General features: G+C 41.5%; 2 protein-coding genes across 2 annotated transcripts in view; both read right to left on the reverse strand.

Moving 5' to 3' along the window:
* Positions 1-511: 511 nt before the first annotated feature.
* Positions 512-5,002, reverse strand: EEF1A1 (eukaryotic translation elongation factor 1 alpha 1). The gene is made up of 8 exons (XM_027745497.2): positions 4,931-5,002; positions 4,024-4,213; positions 2,955-3,134; positions 2,518-2,814; positions 2,106-2,256; positions 1,667-1,923; positions 1,216-1,450; positions 512-916 (listed from the first exon to the last, which is right to left on the reverse strand). Exons 2-8 carry the CDS (start codon positions 4,165-4,167, stop codon positions 792-794), a joined length of 1,389 nt encoding a protein of 462 aa, XP_027601298.1. The 5' UTR covers positions 4,168-4,213; positions 4,931-5,002; the 3' UTR covers positions 512-791.
* Positions 5,003-5,708: 706 nt separating this feature from the next.
* SLC17A5 (solute carrier family 17 member 5) overlaps positions 5,709-21,040 on the reverse strand; it is a 39,088-nt gene continuing 23,756 nt past the window's right edge. The window contains exons 11-12 of the mRNA XM_027745576.2: positions 20,330-20,406; positions 5,709-5,816 (exon numbers count right to left, since the gene is read on the reverse strand). Coding sequence (XP_027601377.1) covers positions 20,353-20,406 — 54 coding nt within the window. The 3' untranslated portion in view covers positions 5,709-5,816; positions 20,330-20,352. The remainder of the gene's footprint in view (positions 5,817-20,329; positions 20,407-21,040) is intronic.

A 21,040-nucleotide genomic window follows, 5' to 3' on the forward strand; every position in this document is an offset into this window, starting at 1 on the left:
ATATATTAGAAAACATTTATGTAAAAGTGTTTTATCTTGAAAGAGCTACACAACAGTTAAATCAGTTCCCCAGAAAAGTTTCTGCTTGCAATTACAAAAATCCATGTACAAAACTTATGGGCCTAACACTGGATTCGTTGTTCGTGCCTTTTTAACCTCAAATGTGTTTTTGTTCACACTATTTCTTCTTCCCAATATGAAAAAGTCTTGGTTTACTCAATGCATCACAGAATGCACCATAATACTGTAGGCTGTTGCCTGGTATTTGTGCTATCCAATCTAAAAATGAGTCACAAAGCAAGCACCAGAAAAGTAATTTTTTAAGGCTTAGATCAGTTAAAAAAAATAAACCTGGAGCTGAATTTTGCTCTGCTCTTCAGAAACAGATAATTTGAGTATTTGCTTTGCAACTCCTGAGCATACTAAAGTAACAACAATCCTTTCTGATCCCACCAGATCTAGAAATAGGTTTTGCCATAAACTTAATATTAACCCAAAGAACACAGAGACGTAGCATTGAACTTCTGTTTTAATGGTCTCAAATTCTGTGACAGATTTTTGGTCTCAAGTTTCCATTTTAAAAAATTTATCGATTTTAAAGACTAATAACTTAAACTGCCACGAAACAAATGGTCCACAAACATTCCTTTCCTTCTGAAGCTTTTACGATGCATTGTAATCATTAACCAGTCTTTCACTATTAAACTTAAATGGCCAATTGAGACAAACAGTTCTGAGACCGTTCTTCCACCACTGATTAAGACTGAGGTGGCAGCTGCAGTACAGAATTTTCATTTAGCCTTCTGGGCCTTCTGGGCAGACTTTGTGACCTTGCCAGCTCCTCCAGCCTTCTTGTCAACTGCCTTGATGACACCAACAGCGACCGTCTGCCTCATGTCACGTACGGCAAAACGACCTGAAAACAAAAACACGTTTTATGACTATTGTCTAGAGCTACAGAACTCACAGTGGAAATTCCGCAGCAGCAACACGCAGCTTGAGGTAAGTGGGTAAATGCTGCTCTGGGACCAGAATGGGACAGTGATATCACCCTCTGCAAAGTATCCCTGTAGCACTGTACTTTTGGTTCCACTTCCGAAGTTTCAAGTCAAAGCTTTTAACAGCATTTCACAGAACACAGTGCATCCCTACACTTGAAATCAAGGAGTGTCTTTTCTAGAAATCAGTTTTAACACACTTTAGGAAATGCCTTACCAAGAGGAGGATAATCAGAGAAGCTCTCAACACACATGGGTTTGCCAGGGATCATATCAACGATAGCAGCATCTCCAGATTTCAGGAACTTGGGGCCATCCTCCAGCTTCTTGCCGGAACGACGATCAATCTTCTCTTTGAGCTCAGCAAATTTGCAGGCAATGTGAGCAGTATGGCAATCCAGCACAGGGGCATAGCCAGCACTAATTTGGCCAGGGTGGTTCAGGATAATGACCTAGGAAACCAAGGAAGACAACATAGCATCAGAACAATTTTGAATATCGATGTGTCTTACAAAGCCAAGGAATTAATAAGATTTGCTTCAAGCAAATGCATCTCAGAACAGAAGCCTATGTCACTTTATAGCTTAGCCTGTAAGTGAAGAAAAAACAAGACTTATTTCAGAATAAAAAGCTACATTTTAAACACCCTCAAACAGCTGCAAAAATACCTGTGCAGTGAAGCCAGCAGCTTCCATTGGAGGATCATTCTTGCTGTCACCAGCAACATTGCCACGGCGAACATCTTTCACAGACACGTTCTTAACATTGAAGCCAACGTTATCACCAGGCAGAGCTTCGCTCAGGGCTTCATGGTGCATCTCAACAGACTTCACTTCAGTTGTTACATTGACAGGGGCAAATGTAACCACCATGCCTGGCTTCAGAACACCAGTTTCCACACGGCCAACTGGTACAGTACCAATGCCTGTGAAAGAGAAGCAACATCAGTGATTTACCTTAATGAATATATGCCCTTATGACAAAAAAAACACTTGATAAAAATATGCGGTTTTGAATCGAAAAATACAGCTCTAGGGCAAACGCCTGCATTTCTGGCCCATACATCAGCTCTTGTGGCAAGTGAGCAGCATTATAGAGAACACATACCACCGATTTTGTAGACATCCTGAAGAGGCAGACGCAGAGGTTTGTCAGTTGGACGAGTTGGTGGCAGGATACAGTCCAAGGCTTCAAGGAGGGTGGTTCCGCTTGCACTGCCATCCTTTCGGGTAATCTTCCAGCCCTTGAACCAGGGCATCTGTAACAAAAACAAGCCCAGCTATAAACTGACTGCCAAATTAATGGCACAAGGCTGAAGAAGACTAAGTGGTGTATCTTAGCATTCTCTCATTATCTGACTCTGTTACAGAGTAAGAATTTTTAAAAAGTCTTAATTTGATTTTGGACCTTGTCACTTCCAAATGTAATTATTAAAAAGCATGTGCATTTTACAATTCCATAACTTATCTCAATAATCCTCCTGGATTCATGTCTCAATAGAAACAAATGTCAAACCTACATTAGAGCTAGGCTCCAACATGTTGTCGCCGTTCCAACCAGAAATTGGCACAAAAGCTACAGTGTCTGGGTTGTAGCCAATTTTCTTGATGTAAGTGCTGACTTCTTTGACAATCTCTTCGTATCTCTTCTGGCTGTAAGGTGGCTCAGTGGAATCCATCTTGTTGACACCAACAATCAGCTGTTTTACACCCAGGGTGTAGGCCAGAAGAGCGTGCTCACGGGTTTGCCCGTTCTTTGAAATACCAGCCTCAAATTCACCAACACCAGCAGCAACAATCAGGACAGCACAATCAGCCTTTGAAAAGAAAGAAAAAAAAACCACAAGACCAAAACTATAGTTACAGCGCTTGTGCATTTGTCACCATATTACAGGAACCCCCCTAACTAAGGAACAACATTCCCCAACTTCCCAAATCTTTGGTTTTATTTACATACCTGAGAAGTTCCAGTAATCATGTTCTTAATGAAGTCTCTGTGTCCAGGAGCATCAATGATGGTTACGTAGTATTTGCTTGTTTCGAATTTCCAAAGGGAAATATCAATAGTAATACCACGCTCACGTTCAGCCTTCAGCTTGTCCAAGACCCAGGCATATTTGAAGGAACCTTTGCCCATCTATGGTTAGAAGAAAACCCAGTTTACCTTTTACCCCTCTTTTTTTAATGAAGAAGTTATGTATCTGCACTTACTTCACAAAGATCGCATGCTCGCTTAAAGAGCAAAATCTAAGAATAGTAAGTGACTCAATACTGGAGAACACTGCTGCTCGTGGAACAAGCAATAAGATCCACTTGGCACTACTAGTGAGAGATGCCAACTGTTTTCTGTTTATTGAACCTGTTGACACTTCAGCCCCATTGACAGCTTGTTAATTGTGGTAATGCATCTTTGTGACAGAGCTCCTAAGCGTGAGTTCTACTATCAAGTGTCCTCTACCAATTGAAGTTCTCTCACTAATGCAATCCTTGTGATAATCAACATTTTAAGTGCCGCTCTGTTCAACATCTGCCGAATTTTTACTCTGTAATGTTGTTATTAAGATCCATGCTGTTATTACACAGAAAATATAATCGGTGAAACTTCCTCATTTTCAAATTAAACCTTAATAAAGCATCTCCTTTTAATTGTATTCTTTACTACGTGTATGCACACACTGAACCAGGCAACTCCATTAGACTTGCAAGTCCAGACGTAATTGTCCAGATGTAGCTTTATACAACCTTTCCCTTCCCTTGCTCTACGCTCCACAATTCGAGTTTCTCCAACTAACACAATGGAGGATTGAACACTTACACACTTGTTCAACCTCGGGGACAACTGCAACCCAGCTGCCGCCCTGTGGCCACACAACACTGAGCCACTTGTTCAGCTTACCAGGGCAGCCGCAACCAAACCGCCTCCTCGTGGCCACCAAACACTTTGCAACTTCGCTTTACAACTAAGGGTCTCTATTTATTCCTGCACCCCGAAATTTTGCTGGGTGCCAGCTCACAGGCCCACCCACCTCAGCCGCTTCCTTCTCGAACTTCTCGATGGTTCTCTTGTCGATGCCCCCACATTTGTAGATGAGGTGACCGGTGGTGGTGGACTTGCCAGAATCGACGTGGCCGATGACGACGATGTTGATGTGGGTCTTCTCCTTTCCCATTTCGGATGTAGTTCAGTTCTTGCTTTGGGCAAAAGAGAATTGACACCTGAAAATTCCGCAGAAAAAAGCTGGTTACAGTTCGGTCCCGAGGGGCAGCGATGGCGGCGCCACATGCAGGGCGGCCCGGCCCGGCCAGAATGGCGGCCCCGCCCCGCCGGGGGAGGGGAGGAGCGAGGCGGGCAGGCCAGGGGCCCCCTCAGAGCGCCCCTCACATCGCCCCCTCCCCGAGCTCGAGTTACCCCGGCGGCGGCGGCCGGACCGCGGGGCGGTGGCGAGCGGGCCCAGCGGGCAGCGCGAAGGGCGGGGCCGCCCCGCTCCTTTGTGTGACTCACCCCGCCCGGGCCGCCGTCCTCCATTTTGTGGCGCTGGCGGCGGGCGGGGAAGTCGAGCGGCCATTTTTTCACTCGTGCCCCGTCCCAGCGCCCCCCGACGGCCCTCGCACCAACCCGCGCGGTCCCGGCCCACCACTCGCGGGAAACAGCAGGAGATGCCGCGCGCCTCCCGCCCCATACCCGCACGGACACGCCGCTCCCGGACCCCAGCCCGGACAAGGGGGATGTCCGCGTGGGAAACGTGGAAGACGACGCGCCGCCATCTCGCCGCCCCGCGCCCCTCTGCTCACCCCCCTGTCCCACTCCCCCCATGGACCTCCGACCTCTACTCCCTCCTCCCCTCGGCCCTCACCACGCCTGGGGCTCAGCGGTCGCCGGGCCCCCGGGGGGAATGCGGCGCGGCCCGCCCCGGCCCATCCCAGCGGACGCACCTCACCTACTGGGCGTCAGCAGACCCGGAGCGAAAAAGACCGACGGCGTGAGCGCCGCCCCTTATATAGCTTGGGTAGGGGGCGGGGCCTGGGGACACGTCACCGCTCCCGGCGGCCCCGCGGCCCCGCCCGGGCACGGAGTGCCCCCGCCCCCGCCGCCCCGTGGGGCTCTGCGGGACTGGCTGCTCTGTTTCTGCGGGGCATCGTCCGCCCCGCTCTTACGGGGCCCCTGGCCTTGCCTGGCCCGGCACGGCGGGGAGCGAGGCCGCGCCCGCGGTGCACCGAGGGGCTGCGGCGGGAAGAGGAGCGGTGCCCCCTCCCGCGCCGGGATGGCGGGCGGGCGGGAGCGGCCGCCGCGCCCGGGAGAAGAGGGGCAGCACCGACCGGCCCCGGCCCCCCTGCAGGGCCCAGCGGCACGGCGGGCCCGGGGACCGGAGGGAGCGTCAGGCCCGGCGTCATGGCCGGTCCAGGGGGGCGCGGCGGCTGAGGGTAGTCCGCGGGTAACAGCTCCCGGCGAGTTCACTGTGCCCCTCATTGGGGGGACAAAGGAACGCAATTAGCGAGGTTAGAAACGTTCAGTGAGTTACCCTGACAGGCAAGTAACAAATGTCGGCCGCACTTCACGGCATGCGAGACCCCCCCCCCAGCCCGTTACGTAGTAGGTCTCCAAGAAACAGAGGTGGGGAAGGAGGGAGCAGGAATTTCAGGAAGCTTATTACACCAGAATAAGAAAACAACGTTTGGCTTACCAAGAAAAACAAAACAAAACAAAAAGAACAAGCTTTTTCTGTCTTTGTTGTACCATTAGAGAACAAAAGTTGACTCGGCTCAGAAAACTGGCACAAAAGTGCTAATCAAGGCAGAGGCACCTCCAGCAACGACGCGTCTGAAGTGAAAATGTATTAATCACAATTAATAAGCACTCAGGACATGGAGCTTCTGTGTGAGAAACCCAGACTGCGGGAAGTGCCCCTATATTTTCTCATGAGAAAGCCGTCAGCCATAGCAAATTATTTTTAGAATCAGGGCAATGAGGAGTCACAAAACAGATCACAACATCTGAAATAAAGGCTCTCGTGATTGCAGTGGATCGTTCTCTGGTTTTCTTGCTCCTAACCGATGTAAAAAAATCCATTAAATATTCACCATCTCTTATCTATCTATTCAAGACAAGCTGAGAAGCTTATCTATCTCTGTTTATTATTTTCCAACTCTTTGCAAAGCATACAAGCTACACAGTCGATATTCAGCTACATTATATGCCTGTCAGCAATAGTTACTTACCTATAAGCAAGTATAATCCTATTTGTTTGTTCATATGTGCTTCAGGTTGCAGTTGTAAAGCATGGAAATAAGTTCTTGTTCAAAACCAAAAAAGAACATCAACAAACTAATAATAAAAAAAACACCTCATGCATCTACACATCTACACTTCCACTTGACTCAAAGTTTCTCTAGCTGAGATAAACCCAGCATCAAATTCACTAATGAGATGTAAACTCAGTATTTCATGGTTTGATATGGAATTGAAGTGTTTCCATATCTGGTATTTTTCCACATGAGAGGTAAAAAAGGTGCATCATGTAAAAAAAAATTGAGAGATGAGGCTGAGTTTAGAACACATCTTTTACACAAATAACCAGTTTCTGAGTAAACCTGCAAAAAGGTTCAGATATCATTAAACAAACACTCTGATTTTAAAGAAAGGAATAAAGCAATCAAGTTCTTCTTATCCCTTCCTGTGGTTTTAGGCAGAGATGAGTGGTGGGGGTGGAAGGGAGATAGAGATGGTTCAGCTTTCCTGAAAACTAACCTTTAGGGGCAGTTATTAGTGAATACATCGTATATGAAGACACAGTAACAGGGAGGTGGATCACTTTCTGGAAATGGAAATGCATTATTTTAAAGTGATTTAGTGGCTCAGGTTGAAGACCAAAGGGTAATATTTGGTAAGAAAGCTAAGCAGCACTTTTTGGGTCTCCTGTAAAGCAATGACTGTTTGTAAACACAGCTAAAAAGCTTTATTCTTCAGGATGGTTTGAAGTTAGCTTCTAAAATGTGTATTTCAGTGGGGAGTATTTTTAATGGATTGATCTGTCAAAGAATCCATTCTCATAAAAAGGTAGTTTTAACACTTCCCAAATGTAGTCAATTATTTGTGCCTCAACAGGGAGAGAAGAAAGGAAATACGTTACTAATTTCTTACATGGTCCATACTCAACTGCACATTTCTTAAGAGAGTGGTTTTTTAGAAGACTATTTCATAAGTAAAGGTTTTTGAACCAGGTATTTCTTAAGAGAGCAATTTTTGTGGTATGTAAATAGCTGAAAGCTATGAAAGCTGAATTAAGGGTACAAATTTTTAACCATGGCCCTAGTTCAAGTCTACAGGAGTTTCTTCCCCTCCATTTCTTTAACTGAGTTTTTAAATGAATTTTATTATTTTCTCTTTAATCTCACCAATGCATGTTTTTATTCTCTCAACAACTAGTGTATCTCTCCTTGTCCATTCTATTAGCAGAACGTTCCTATTATCAATCTCACAAATATTTATACAGCTGGGGACCTTCAGATATATGAGTAGCCTCACATAATTCAGTGGAAATGCATTCTGAAGAATCTTCTCAGCTAACACAAATAGGCATACCCTGGATTAAATCCTGTATGCAAACAGCCCGTTAAAATTTTAGATTTTATTCATTTGGCAAAACAATCTCTTCAATATATAACATTTAGGAAGAAACAGATAAGAGATTTCAAGAAGTCAAGGTCTTTCAGGTTGTGGAACATTGCTTGTTCAATCCAGACTGACTTCAGAAATAGGAGGACTTTGTGGGCAAAAATTACTCATTATCCTTTAACCACTGGTGAGCATATGCTAAACTGAAATATCTGATGCCCGCACATGTCTCCAGTGTAAGAGCACATAGAACCCATACAGTAGCCACTATTTTAAAAGGGTTTTGAATCTCAGATCAAATTATATTAATATGAAAGTTATGCTGTCAATATACCTAAGCCAAATACTGTAGCTTTAAAACATAAATGTTACCTGGATTTTGAGATCACAGTAGCTACTGCAGCATTACTTTCATTATAGCATGTGGTTTCACTGCATACAGAATGTGCTATAAGCTTAGAATGCAGTCACAGACCGTGAAATCATGCTAGGAAATAAAAGGTGCTCACTGAGCACCTCTGAAGAATTTTAACTCTGATACCATACCATCTTTTTTGGTCAGACTCCTGCGCGAAGATGAAGGTAACTAGCGCTTATACAACAATTTTAACTGCAATGACCAAGGTCATTCAGGAGCAAACTTTATAAGCACAAGACTTTAAACACAGATTTGATAAATACAGTTAAATCAGCCTCACTGAATGAAAGAGGCACTAAGATTTCTTGAGTGCACTTTCAGAAAGTATGATGGAAAAGCAGTCCAAAGTTACCAATAAGTAATTAGTGATTAGCAAAACCAGATTCTGGTACACGGCACTGTTTTGTAATACAATTAGCCTCCTACTTATTGTGAAATGCTTTCTAATTCCTACATTACAATTATCATGGTATGTACATTTGTCTAAAGTTCAACATAAACTATAGCTTGAGCACACTGCTTTACTTCCATGTATTAAGTGTTATTTAATGCATTGATTATTAAGGGAAATAAAAAGCATCTACATTTGTTATGAAATCCTTTTCCCTACATGATCTTAACACTTACTACCAGATTTTACAATTGTCTGTTTATTAAATAAAAAGCCAATGAATAGAAACCCAATGAAAAGAAGGTCTTACAGTAGGAGGTATAAGAGCATTGCCTTCAAAACTGTTGAGAAGTATCACTGGGATGAACTAGCAGTTACAATTTCAGAGTCTTCTAAATAACTTAACATGAGCCTCTTGAAAAGTCACTGTTTCCTCTAAGACAAATTTCCTCTGGGAAGCACTGCTGTTCCAGTTACAGCATTTACAATAGGTGAAGGACTAGTGCTTAAAGGATAGTCTGCTTTAAAAAAAAAAAATCCTTTGTTCAATCTTTTCAAATCACATTTATCCACAGCACAAGGAAGCTCATTTATATGGAAGGTTTAATAAGAGTTGTGATACTGAAGGTTTAGTATCAGACAGAGTGAGTATACTGCGACGCAACCAGCACTAACAGCTGTATTTAAACCAGTGTTCTGTTCTCTGGAAGTCTGCATTTGTGAGCTAGAAAATGAAAGTATTTGGTTTGGAGCAGAAGTATCCTAACCAGGAAAAAACCCTCACAGGTGGCTACTTCAAAAAGAGTGTTGTGGAACTGAACAGTGAATGGGAATATACATGCAGACAGCTAGAGGACTTCAGATCCATGAAGAATTCATCCGTTTAAACAAAAAGTGACCCTTCACTTGCAGACATCTGACAAAACTTCATAAACTTCATTAGTGCTAGGCTAATTTACAGCAGCTGGTGACCTGGCTCCAGGCAAAAAGCAGAATTACTAGACACTAATTCAGAATAAAGGTGAAGAGCTGATGAAGTAACCACCATTATGGAGAAACAATATAATTTGTTAAACTGTTCTGTGGTTTTGCATTAAGTGTTTTCCAACAGCAAACAGACTATGGCACTTGCTCCTCTTCCCCAAATGGGATCACATTTTTACTATATCCCACTACCTTCTGGACATGCTACATGAATGGTAAGCCCTTCTAGGAGTTCAATTTAACAAATACCCTAAATGGGAGCATTATGTATGTGTGTGTATATATATATATATATATATATATAAAAGAGAGTGTCAGTTATTGAGCTGAAATCCACTGGGTGAAGACAGTTTGGCTCTTGTTCTCAATTTGTCATGAACCTCCAAAATGCCATTTTAAAGCTCTGGTCTCTTCTGCTAAAAATGAATTTGCCAAAAGCAATGTATTCATCTTTTTGTGCTGATAAGCCTACGACAAAACTTTTAAATGGGACCTCAACTCCTTACCCACTGACCATACTGAGCCCTCACAGCAACTGAGCTATGTTCTGATAACTTTGTTTAATGTTCACTCATCAGGTTAATTTTGCTGCCTCACACTATAGGTTTGGAGCTGGCTTGTGCACTTTGCAAAAAACCTGTAAATCCTCATTCTCACCTTGCAGACCTTTTGTATTCCTGCCTTTCTGCCTCTCCATGTAAAGGCAAGTTGTCAAGGAAGGAGACAGTCTATAGACAGATTCCTAGGAGGAATATATGAATCAAAAAACTCTGAGATGCCGCTTATGGCTTCAAGGGAGAGAAACATAATAAAGGTCACTTTAGTGTGGACTGCAAAAGTATGCCACAAATTGGAGACAGTGGATGGATAGGTCAAAGGAGGAAGAAGGGCAGCACCGGAGACTTGGGCTGGTAAGGATGGTGCAGATACATCCAGCTGTGTCACTGTTCACTCTCCCATCTTGACATTGCTGTGGTGTTGACTCTTGGCATCACTCAGGCCATAGGATCAGTTTCCACTGTAATCACATTCTTGCTACGTGGTAACCGCAGTAACCAAAAGTGGTGCAAGTCAAGTAATTTAGAAGCCTTGCTCAGATTTAGTGAATATAGCATATGCTTGACGTTTATTCAGTGAATTTAGATTTGAGACAATTAAAGTTTGGAAAGGTTTCAGAGAAGAACTATGGGAATAAATCTAGATCTGGAAAAGTACTCACATTTGACCTGTTCAATCTCTACTGAGTTTACTGAAAGCCAGTTTGGCTTAGTCTCTAGGATTTCATAAGACAGAAAATTCTGTAAAGGAAGAATCACAAGTCTGAGCACAAAGACACAAAGAAGATTCAGGCTTGTTGTACTTAAGGTAGAAATAGAAACTGCTTATTTGTAAATGTCAGTGAAAGCAGTAGCAGCTTGCTTAAAGCAGTAAGCCAACAGATAAAGAAATGCTTAATATTTAATTATGTCAGTAAAAAAAACCCCAAACACAATAAAGGATCAAGAACTTGATTTGGGGAGAGGGAGAAGGAACAGGAGGGGCCATTTACTTAAAATGATATCTATATTTCTAGTTAGCTGACTCTTATTACAGTCTCTGAAGTATTTGGCCAGATGAAGCTATCTCTGAACCACTACTGATTATCATGGAAAGCTATGGAATGGGAAAGTTCCAGAAATCTAGATTATAGAAAAAAAATCAGGAAAGAAATAAAAAAAATAAAGCAAAAGCACCAAAAGAGAAAAAGCACATTGGTCCAACTGCAATTCCTGGAAAAATATATTGGAACAAACGAACTATTTTTAGAAGATAATAGGTTGATAAGTAACAGAGCCAGACTTGCTATGAGCAGATTGCATCGAACTGATCTTGTCTACTGCGACAGGTTTAACAGGCTCAGGGAGGGTGAAATGTGGATATAATTTAACTTATAGGAGGATATGATGCTTCTTACAGGCAATTTGCATAAGTAAGCTCAGTAAACTTCGGACAAAATAATGGATGTGCAGGAGACCAGCTGAAGATGACATGGGCTCAAAGTAATTGCTAATATCACTATGAAAACTTGTATCAAATAATTTTCTGTGGACATAGACATTATTCCACCATACCAATGTACAATTATAAATACACACAAATGGTAATTTTAAATTGCATACTTAGGGGAAAAGGGGCAGAGAACACCTCTGACAACTTCAGAGGTCAAGAAGAGAAGCCAGCATAGTGTAGGCAAGTAAAGAAAAAAAGGTCTAAAATAATTAGGAAACAAATTAATGTTAATATTTGTCCTTTGTAAGGTACAGTACACTGCACAAACACAGGAAAAGTAGCAGCTACCCAGCAGTCCAGTATAAAAGGACCTGGGGTTAGAGTGGATCACAAACTAAACATGAGTCAACACTGCCATACTCCTGTGAAAAAAGCAAACATACGGAGGTGTATAAACAGAAGTGCTGTGAGATATGTAAAATAAACCTTTCACTTTACTTAGTACTCATAAAGGCCTCTGCTGGGATACTTTGTCCATACTTTGTCCATCTTGGGAAACACGCTTCAAGATGATACCTAGAGGCAAAAACACTGGAACAGATTCTGTGGGCAGCTGGTGGAACCTCCATCATTACCCAACTTCTTACAAGCACCTAAATACCTAGCAAGAATGGTTCATTTATAACTAATACTTACTTATCTATGCATACCCAAAAGTCTCTTCAAGCCTTAATTTCCATAGATTTACATTACTTAGAAGATCTGTGTGATCACAAATGAATTTCTTATACCATAATTCCAGCCCATGTTGTTTAGCTTGATATGGAGCATCTCCACGACTTTAATGTGTTTGTATCAGCTGAAGGTCAATCTTTGTAGTTACAGTAGTCACATCTGAATGGAAATTCACAAATATTTCAACCAGTAATCATGCATCTCACTGTGTAAATTCCCTCTTCCACACTAGACGATCAAATACAATTTACTGAAAACCAAAAAGCTGATCTAATATAACTAAGAAAGAGGTGTGGAAGGAAATGGAATAGTTACTCCTAAACCCTAACCAAGAAAGACTCAGACTAAAAATGAAAAATGGGAGAAGAAATTTCATATCACAAACTCATCCTGCCACTGCATTTGGCAGGTTATGTTAGAGCTGTTAGGAACTGAGTACGTTCCTGGCATGATGTTATAAAGCATTCGTTCTGTAGTACTTTCTTATCAAAATGAAATGGTGGAAAACACGTTTGTTTTCTCCAGCAGTTTCTAAACAACTTCTAGAAGAATGCTAAAAAGCAGTGCACATGACTTTCCCACAGGCAGTGATACCATGACAGGAGCTATCAGCTAAGTGGTATTCCGGGGGAGGTCAGTCCATATGCGCTGCTACCCCTCATATTCCCTTTGGCAACAATGCTTGTGAGAAACAATTGTGGTTTTGCAAGGCAATCCACAGAGGAATGGCATTTCAGGGGTTAAAATCTTGTACCACATGTTGTATAAAGTAGACTTCGGCCCCTTTAAACCCGGAGCAGGTGTTGAGTCAGCTCTTTGCACTCAGGCCAAATCTCAGAAGACAGGGACATCCCTGTCTGGCCCCCACGATGGAGGATACCCAAGTGGAGGGCAGATGAAGGGAAAACGAACTGTAAAAGAGTAATGCTTGAGCTGTGGCTATCCCCACAGCCCAGAATAAAAGTAAGATATGAAAGAAAGACAGTATGGGCTAGCAAAAGATTGCAAAACGATTCACACCAGCGAGTCATGTGTTACTGTCCTCTGCTGCCTGAAACTGGAACTTTCCTACGCTCAGCAGGAGACAGCCTGTGCTACTGAAACCACGAATAGCACTCAGGGATCCCCTTTGTGCAAAGCAGGAAGAGCTAGAAGGTCTATCTTAGTTACCGGGCAGACTCCATGGCACAGACTGTGCAATTCCTAAGGCGACCTGAAGTGAAAAGCACACTCTGAATTTTAAATTCTGTATGCTGTTTTTGATTTAGCACAGAGAATCACCCCCAGCTGTTTTATGTACATACACTGTCATTCACCATAGGAAACCTAATTGTGTGTACACACTACATACAGGTACGAATACTGTAATAATAAAACATGTAGGGGTGCACATAAGCAATGGCTCCCCCACTTCCCCCACATTTGAATGGGGACCCCACCATCTAAGGTAGGGGTGCATTTGTATGTGTGAGTGAAATGGCAGTTGTAAAAATGGGCTCCTTCTCTAAATTTAGGTCTATGGAGTCATTAGAGATGAAGTGTGGTATCGCTATTTATGGGAAATAGTTTATACTTGCTCTGCAAGCTAATGCAGTCCCATTTACCTCACAAAGCTGTGCAGTGAGTCATGAGACCCAGCAACACTTGCACGCCCATAAGCACTACGGAAGCAGAAACTCTTACTCACTTGCTTCCCCCCTTTTCTTCTGTGATATTCTTGAAAAACAGCATCCATTAACAACAGCTCAGAAATGACATTTCTCTGATTCAGACAGTAACTGGTGTGGGTAAAACAAACTGTAACATAAAGAATATGAAAGGAAAGAGAAAAGTCTATTCCACACTAAGGTTTTAATTTCTTCTCTTAAGCTTAAATCCGAGTTCAACAATTTAAAACGTGTTATTCCATGTCAAAGCTAAACCTATGCAGCTTGAAATACCTGCCAGAAGAATTGCTTTTCTCCTCTATCAATCCAAAGATTTCCTGCATTGGATCTAGTGATTGTGTAGTTGAAAGGGGAGTGGGATCAGTGAACTTATTCACAGGAAAACTTTTGTTTTTAGTTTCTATTCAATCATTCAGATGATCAAATTAACTTCATGGCCACGTGATTCCCTGATTCAAACCACAGGAAGCAAGATATATCATTTAGGTGTCACGGCTCAGTTACATCATTTTAGCTGCAAAGTGAAATTGCACTCTCATTTATTTATCCTCTCGACTAAGCCATTGTAACCATCAAGTCAGATCTAGACTGTGTCACATACTACACATATTCCTCAGAAGCTCAGACCTGCAGTTTATGCTTAAACCTTGTGAAAATACACTTAACTCTTTCAAAAAGATTCTGAGTATTTTTCCATGCCAAGTCTATTTTTTTCCAGCGCTAACTCTTAAGTATTCATTACTCAGCATAATACACACAAAGTAAGAATTATAATTTACAATTCTGTCATCTTAGGTAGCTTTTTAAAAACATATCAACCAAGGATACTTTCCATTTCAGTTTCACAAACCACTCCATTCTTCCCTATTTTCTCTCTTCCTGACAATTATCAAAATTGTATTTTGATATCCAGTGACTGCCTAAAGCACCGTGTAAGGTGGGAGGGGTGGGTGTGGTGATGGTGAGAAATCACTGCAAAAGAAACAGAACAGCAACTTTTTTTGGATTATAAGACCAACTGCTTCAGGGCTTCTTTAAAATGCACTATGAAAACGAAACCATGACAACAATCTTTGCCATGGCTTTGAAATTATGATTTCAGACAAACCAGCAGTTTTTAAACCATTGCCAATGCATGTTCAGTGTATCCCAGAATGCCAGCAGTGAAGTGGCTCACATACTTTCTCTCTGACTAGGCTCAGAGAAAAGGAACGCAGACCATGCCTGAAACACAGGCAACACCTGTATCACATGTACCAGAGAGCCTCTGCTACTATCCACAGGATATATGGGCATATCAATTTACCCATTTGCAAACATGACCAGAGTATTTGTTTTAAACACAAAAAGAATTAATTCAAAGTGAAAGAGAAACCACAAACCTGTGTGAAAAAGCCCAAGTCTGTTTTTCACTATGCAGATTACCAGAAACACCTGGCATAACATACAGTGCATATCACCCTTGTCTTACTTTAGTGTAAGTATAGGATGGTTTGAGATGGTTCTATCCAGCTACTCTCAACAGATCAAAAATTGCTCCTGCTGCCATCCAGGCAGCAGCGGAACTGGTTTTCAGGGGTTATTAAGGTAAGCCATGGTGATTAAGCATGATTTATAACCCTGTCATTCTTACAACATGATAGGCAAGTCTCAGTCCAGAAATACCTCAGTTCAGAAATTTTTAAAAAACTGATCTGTCATCACCATACTTGAGAGTGTTGGTATACGGTTCTCAGTTACCTTCTAATAAGCACGTCAGAGGTTTCAAAATAGACACAAAACTCCCAGTAGATGAATTATAAAGCAGGTCTCATATTACTGCAGCTGGAGCTACAAGTAAAACATGTATCACTATAATCACATTTTTTCTGGTTAATTTGAGGCATATATAGTTTCTACTGCAGTGCTACATTTGTTGCCAATGTAACAGAAACAGCAGAGTTAAAAAAATTAAAGAGTTAGCACACATACACAAAGTCATTAACCTGAGTCCTTGTCAGACAAGAGAAAGCAAAAAAAGCAAGAGCAGAGAGCACAGCCCTGCATATCAGGAAGTCACTGTTTGCAGTGAAAGTGAGATGAAATGCAGATGTAACATAAAAACAGCCACAGGCATAGTGATTTTAAGGTTTTCACTTCCATGGCTTGGTGGAATACAAAGACAGAAGGCTTGGTCACCAGAAACAAAGAAAAAATAACCAAAATAAATTAATCACTTGGCTCTAGAAGTGATAAACTTAACAAAACTCTATAGACAACTCATCTGCACTGGGAATTACTAAGAGTAATACCACTTGCAGTATACAATACATAAACTTCTGTCTTTTAATTTTTTTCTCCTTATTAAGCAAGACAGCTTAATCCAGTGTACTTATGCATGCCTTTTCTCATATTTTATATGTTGCTGAATGTCGTTTTAAAAGTGAATAGCTGCAATACGGGGATGTTAGCTATGTATGTACTTACTAGGAAGAATAATATGATTGATTCACATTCTATACCAAACAATAAGAATTTGGATACTACTTTCTTTTTCTGAAAGCAGAACTACACTGCACCAGAAATCAGAATTATAGTTCCCAGTTTGTCATTTAACTGAAATGGGCTAGACTAGCACAGGCTCAACTTGCACCATACTGATATCCTTTAAAATCTTTTTAACTTAGCTGATGTATAAAACATGAATCTGATTTTAGTCAGAAAACAGAGACTGCATTGGCCAGAGGCTTTTGCTGGAGGAGGCGTTACCCATGGCTGCAACACCTTGCCAGTGATGCTGCTTCTTACTGTGCCAGAGCCACCTGTTTTTCAGACCCCTAGTTTGTGCCTTCATAGAAATTAGCCAGTGTTTAGCTTTTGGTTCCTCTCCTGTGTTACCTTTTTTCTAGATGTGCAAACCTTCCACAATGGAACCAACTGTATATTTAGTCTGACAAACTACAATATGAGAAATCTGCTCACCTTTGCATCTCAGCTGTCCAGGACTGAAAGCACAAAAACTTGCTAAGCAAACAGTCACAACCCAATTGCTGACTTTTCTAAAGCTCAGGGGCTGCAGACCCTCATTTGCACTGTACAGAGGCTTTGAAGAGCAGCAAGTTGCTCACAGTACTGGTTCCCACTCCGCAACTGTCTCTCTCCCCTTATCTCTTCCAAGTAGCTCTCTGTTACGCTATCCCATCTAAGGAACAAAGGGAATAAGGCATTATAACGCCAAGATATTTGGGAAGCATCTGAAGTCATTCAGATGGCTAGTAAAACTAGTTACTGATATTTCATTATAGCGTTAATATATTACTAACCAATACATCCGACTACCTATTTAAGATAATTTTTCTCTCTGAAGGACTCAAGTAAGTGTACTCAAACCCATACAGGAGCACAACTACCACTGGGCCTCCTTCCTTTTGAGGATGATAATAAGGGTTAGGGTTCAACTTGAAGCCATTTTCATTTAAAGTAAAGGCTCCAGGACACAATTACAGCTGGAGGCAGTGATTTCAAACAAACTGTCTGTGGGGATGGAAGGGCCTCAGAAAATACTTTGGGGCATGACTGAAGCCTATTTGGGAAGTTTTGGTACATTTCTTTACGAATAATTCTTAGATCAAAATCAAGTGCAGCAAAGGCATCATGCAGAAAGTGGAAAATATTTTACTGACTAAGCTGACTGAGTTGCTGATCTTGAGATTTTTGAAGGATTAGCATTTTAGGAGAAATTACTGCCATCCCATTACTTTGAATTCTTTTAGTGATTTATCTATATCATCCTCTGTGCCTTCTTATACATGTGTGAACTGCCTCCAGGTGGCTGGTAAGAGGGCGGGTGCTGGCTGAGGACAGCCGTGCTGGGGCAGCGCCTGCCACGGCTCTCCATTGTTGCAGAAGCATGCACCAGCTCAGCACTGCCCTGCTACACATTCTAAATCCCTGCTTTTGTGTTTCCTCACTGCCAGAGATAGCTGCTCTCAGCAGCCTCCTTGCCTGGAGCACCGACACAAAGAAATGTACAACTGCATAGTTATACTTCATGACTCAGCTGAAAGGACAGAAGTCAAACATCAACCTCCTCAGAACAACCAGAGCTGCATATGAACCATCTGTGCATGCCGTTGTGACTTTGCATCATATTTTGAGATTCAGAAGAATTAAAACAGACAGAGGAAGAGGAAACCCGTAGAGAGATTTATTTTTACCTCCTGTAGCAAGATGTCTGCCTTTGTAAAAGTGTGTTTGTACAGGTTGCACATGCTCTGAACAGTGAAACTTTCATCTGTGCTTCAAAGTGGCATACTTGCTATTTAACTTTCATTGCGTAGAAGCAGACAGATGGATTTAGTTTGGAATTTTGTTTTGGTCTGTTGTCTTTTTTTTTTTTTTTTTTACTATTAGATCCTCAGTTAGAAGTGAAGCCAGCTGCTTATAATTGAATTCCTGCAATTCAAACTGGTTGCTTGCATTTTGACCGCTTATTTAATACAGTTGGTATTTCAACGGTCAAAAGTAACCTTTGAAGTTAGCACCCCGTTAAGAGGAGAGCTGGGGGGGAGGAACCAGTTTCTGTGGCTTGTGACTAGCGTGTTCTTAGACTGAATGAAGAAGACTGCTGTGGATTGATTTCCATAGCCTGTTTCAGCAAGAAGGGATAATTTGCATCCCAAGAATGTTGCAACGCATGCAAAGTTACAGATATCTGTGACATCGAGTGAACACACTTTGCACACACTTTGAATGGGATAGCGAAAACCTCAGCTGCTGCCCAACTCTAGAGACTGTTCTGCCCATGTATGTCCTTTTTTAATATTAAAGTGCTGGCTGCACACAGGCAGCTACAAAGGCCTTTAATATACAGCTTCTTTCTAAACCTTTCACAGCTCCACAAACACTATGCAGTCCTTGTTCTCAGTCCTTGAGGATGAGAGGACTGATAAGTTGGGCTGTTCACAAAAAAAGCAGCCCATTTTCTTTTAAAACAGGGAGTAAGTGCTGATTATTTAATTCCACCCCCTCCCTGCATCTGTGATAGAAGGGGGAACAAAGCTGATTTCCACCCTCTACCTGCAGGAATTCAAGGCCACTTCTCCCATGGGAGGGAGACTTTATGCCTGTGACAGAGAACTGTGGGTTCTGTTGCTGGCAACATGCACTTTAAGAGTTATGTATGACAACACAGCTTTGCCATCTCCTTCGCAGATGTGGCTTTAGGTCATACTACAGCAAAGTAATTTAGCAGCAATAGTTGCTTAAAGTACCATTGGCATCAACATGACTCTACAGAGAGGTGTTAAATTAACACCGTTATCCCTGTGTGAATATTCTTCCACCACGTGATCCTTCTCTGCTGCTATGTATATCTTGTATTTGGCAGTTTACTTTCAAAATCACGCAGAGGTGCTTAGCAATTCTACCATCTATGTATTAACAATTCAAATATCTTAATTTCCATTTTCTCCACAAAAGGGCTTTTAAGTTTAAGTAGAAGTTATTTTCATAGCAGAAAATATTAATGTAAGTAACTGCATGGGAAGGAGATTCCAAAATATGCTCATCTCTAAATACGAAAGAAAAAAAAGACAGACTGCACTAAGTAAACAACATTCCAGACAAGAAATTAAGCCTTTCCATTGCCATTCTAAATGAATTTATCATTCAACTTACAGTTGAAACAGTTATCCAGTTATAGATATTTTAAAAAGCCCTTCAACTTTAGTCTCAGACTTTTAATCAGGCCTGCTGACTGCAGGAGCAGTGATTGTGTGAAAATAATGCCAGTTATGATGAAGGTAATGACAGAAATTTGATGGCAAATCAGATTGTGGCTAATAATTAATTCCTCTAAAATTGCTATGAGCTTGATTTCTCGTCCTATCTGAGCAGAGCAACACATTATTACCTCCTTTCTACTGGACAGCAAAAATCACCTTTCCCTCCAAGTTAGTCTGTCCTTTCCCAGATGAACAAAACAACCATGCAAGATGCACTGACCATGCATATCATGCAAATTTGAAAGCATCGTAAGTTAGTCAAGTCAAAGGCAAATTTCACTTAGTGACATTTTGTACATTCATACAGTTCAATATTAAGATCATTCAGAAGACTGACATTTTTTGGTGTTATTAAAGGAAATGCCCTCCTTCCTTTTCTTGTCTCCCCACTTTCCCCCTCTGACTCTTCATGCAAAAGGAAATTGGAGTGTTTTTGCTTAAGTAATAACATTAAAAGGTGCACAACTGATAAGTGGTACTCTTAGAACTAGTGAATTGAAAAACACACCCATTACTTTGTGGCCAGTCATCTTTTGGAAAGCATGATGAAGGTGTAAAAGACCACGGTGCAGATCTCAGGCCATACCCACATCACATGCTGTAGGATATTCTGAGAAGACATTCCATCTCTGTGTTGATAGAATTTTGCTGTATCAGAAGGAGACATTGAGGAGAAAGCACTTAAAAACACCTGGCAACACTAAGACATGTTGCCAAAGCAGTTGTTCAACTCCTGCTCGGAAGTGGGTGAAATGTGTTTTTGAACTTACTTCCCTCATTCCAGGTGGACATCCTAATTAGAGGGTTCTTCATGGAATGGAGAGTAACATTTCTTACTCTGGTGTGCCTGTTAAGGAAAGGCAGCAAAAATAACAATCACAGGATTGTTTCAGGAAAAGAGTCACCACAATAAACCTTCCCAATTTATCTCAAGAACCTGTGTAGCACAGGTGAACTGAGACAAGAGGTACTCAAAAAACCCTCGTTACTTCTTAAAATACAGAATATGAGAAATGCCTTTGAACAGATGAAACTGACTGAGAGAACTGTGCAAACAGGAACATGGCAATGCAATAGAAACAGTATAATGGTTAGCAGAAAATATTTTGACAGCTTTTTCTAATAGGTTTTCCTTTTTGCAGCACAAGGAAGGTAAAACTTAACTTTTTTTTAGGTTTTCATGTTTGTTATGTGTTAAAAGCCTCACTGAATTGAAGAATCCCATCCCATATTTTGATAGTTTTAAAAATAAAATTTGAAATAGCTAACTTAACTGTAGCCTGTTGTCTAGAAATAATATAAGGATTTATAGCAATTTTTTAAGTCCTACTTTCCAAGCTGACTTAAAAGTTACAGAGTATACAAAATGAGTAATAATGGTGCATTAGGTGAAGGGAAAATAAAATCTAGTATGCTGGTCAAAAGTTTCTGGACTGCTCAATTGCTGATATGCCTAAAATTGACTCCATTTTAACTAAATC

Source organism: Pipra filicauda, unplaced genomic scaffold, assembly GCF_003945595.2.
Source record: "Pipra filicauda isolate LSUMZ 115617 unplaced genomic scaffold, ASM394559v2 scaffold425_size644529_pilon, whole genome shotgun sequence".
Taxonomy (NCBI): domain Eukaryota; kingdom Metazoa; phylum Chordata; class Aves; order Passeriformes; family Pipridae; genus Pipra; species Pipra filicauda.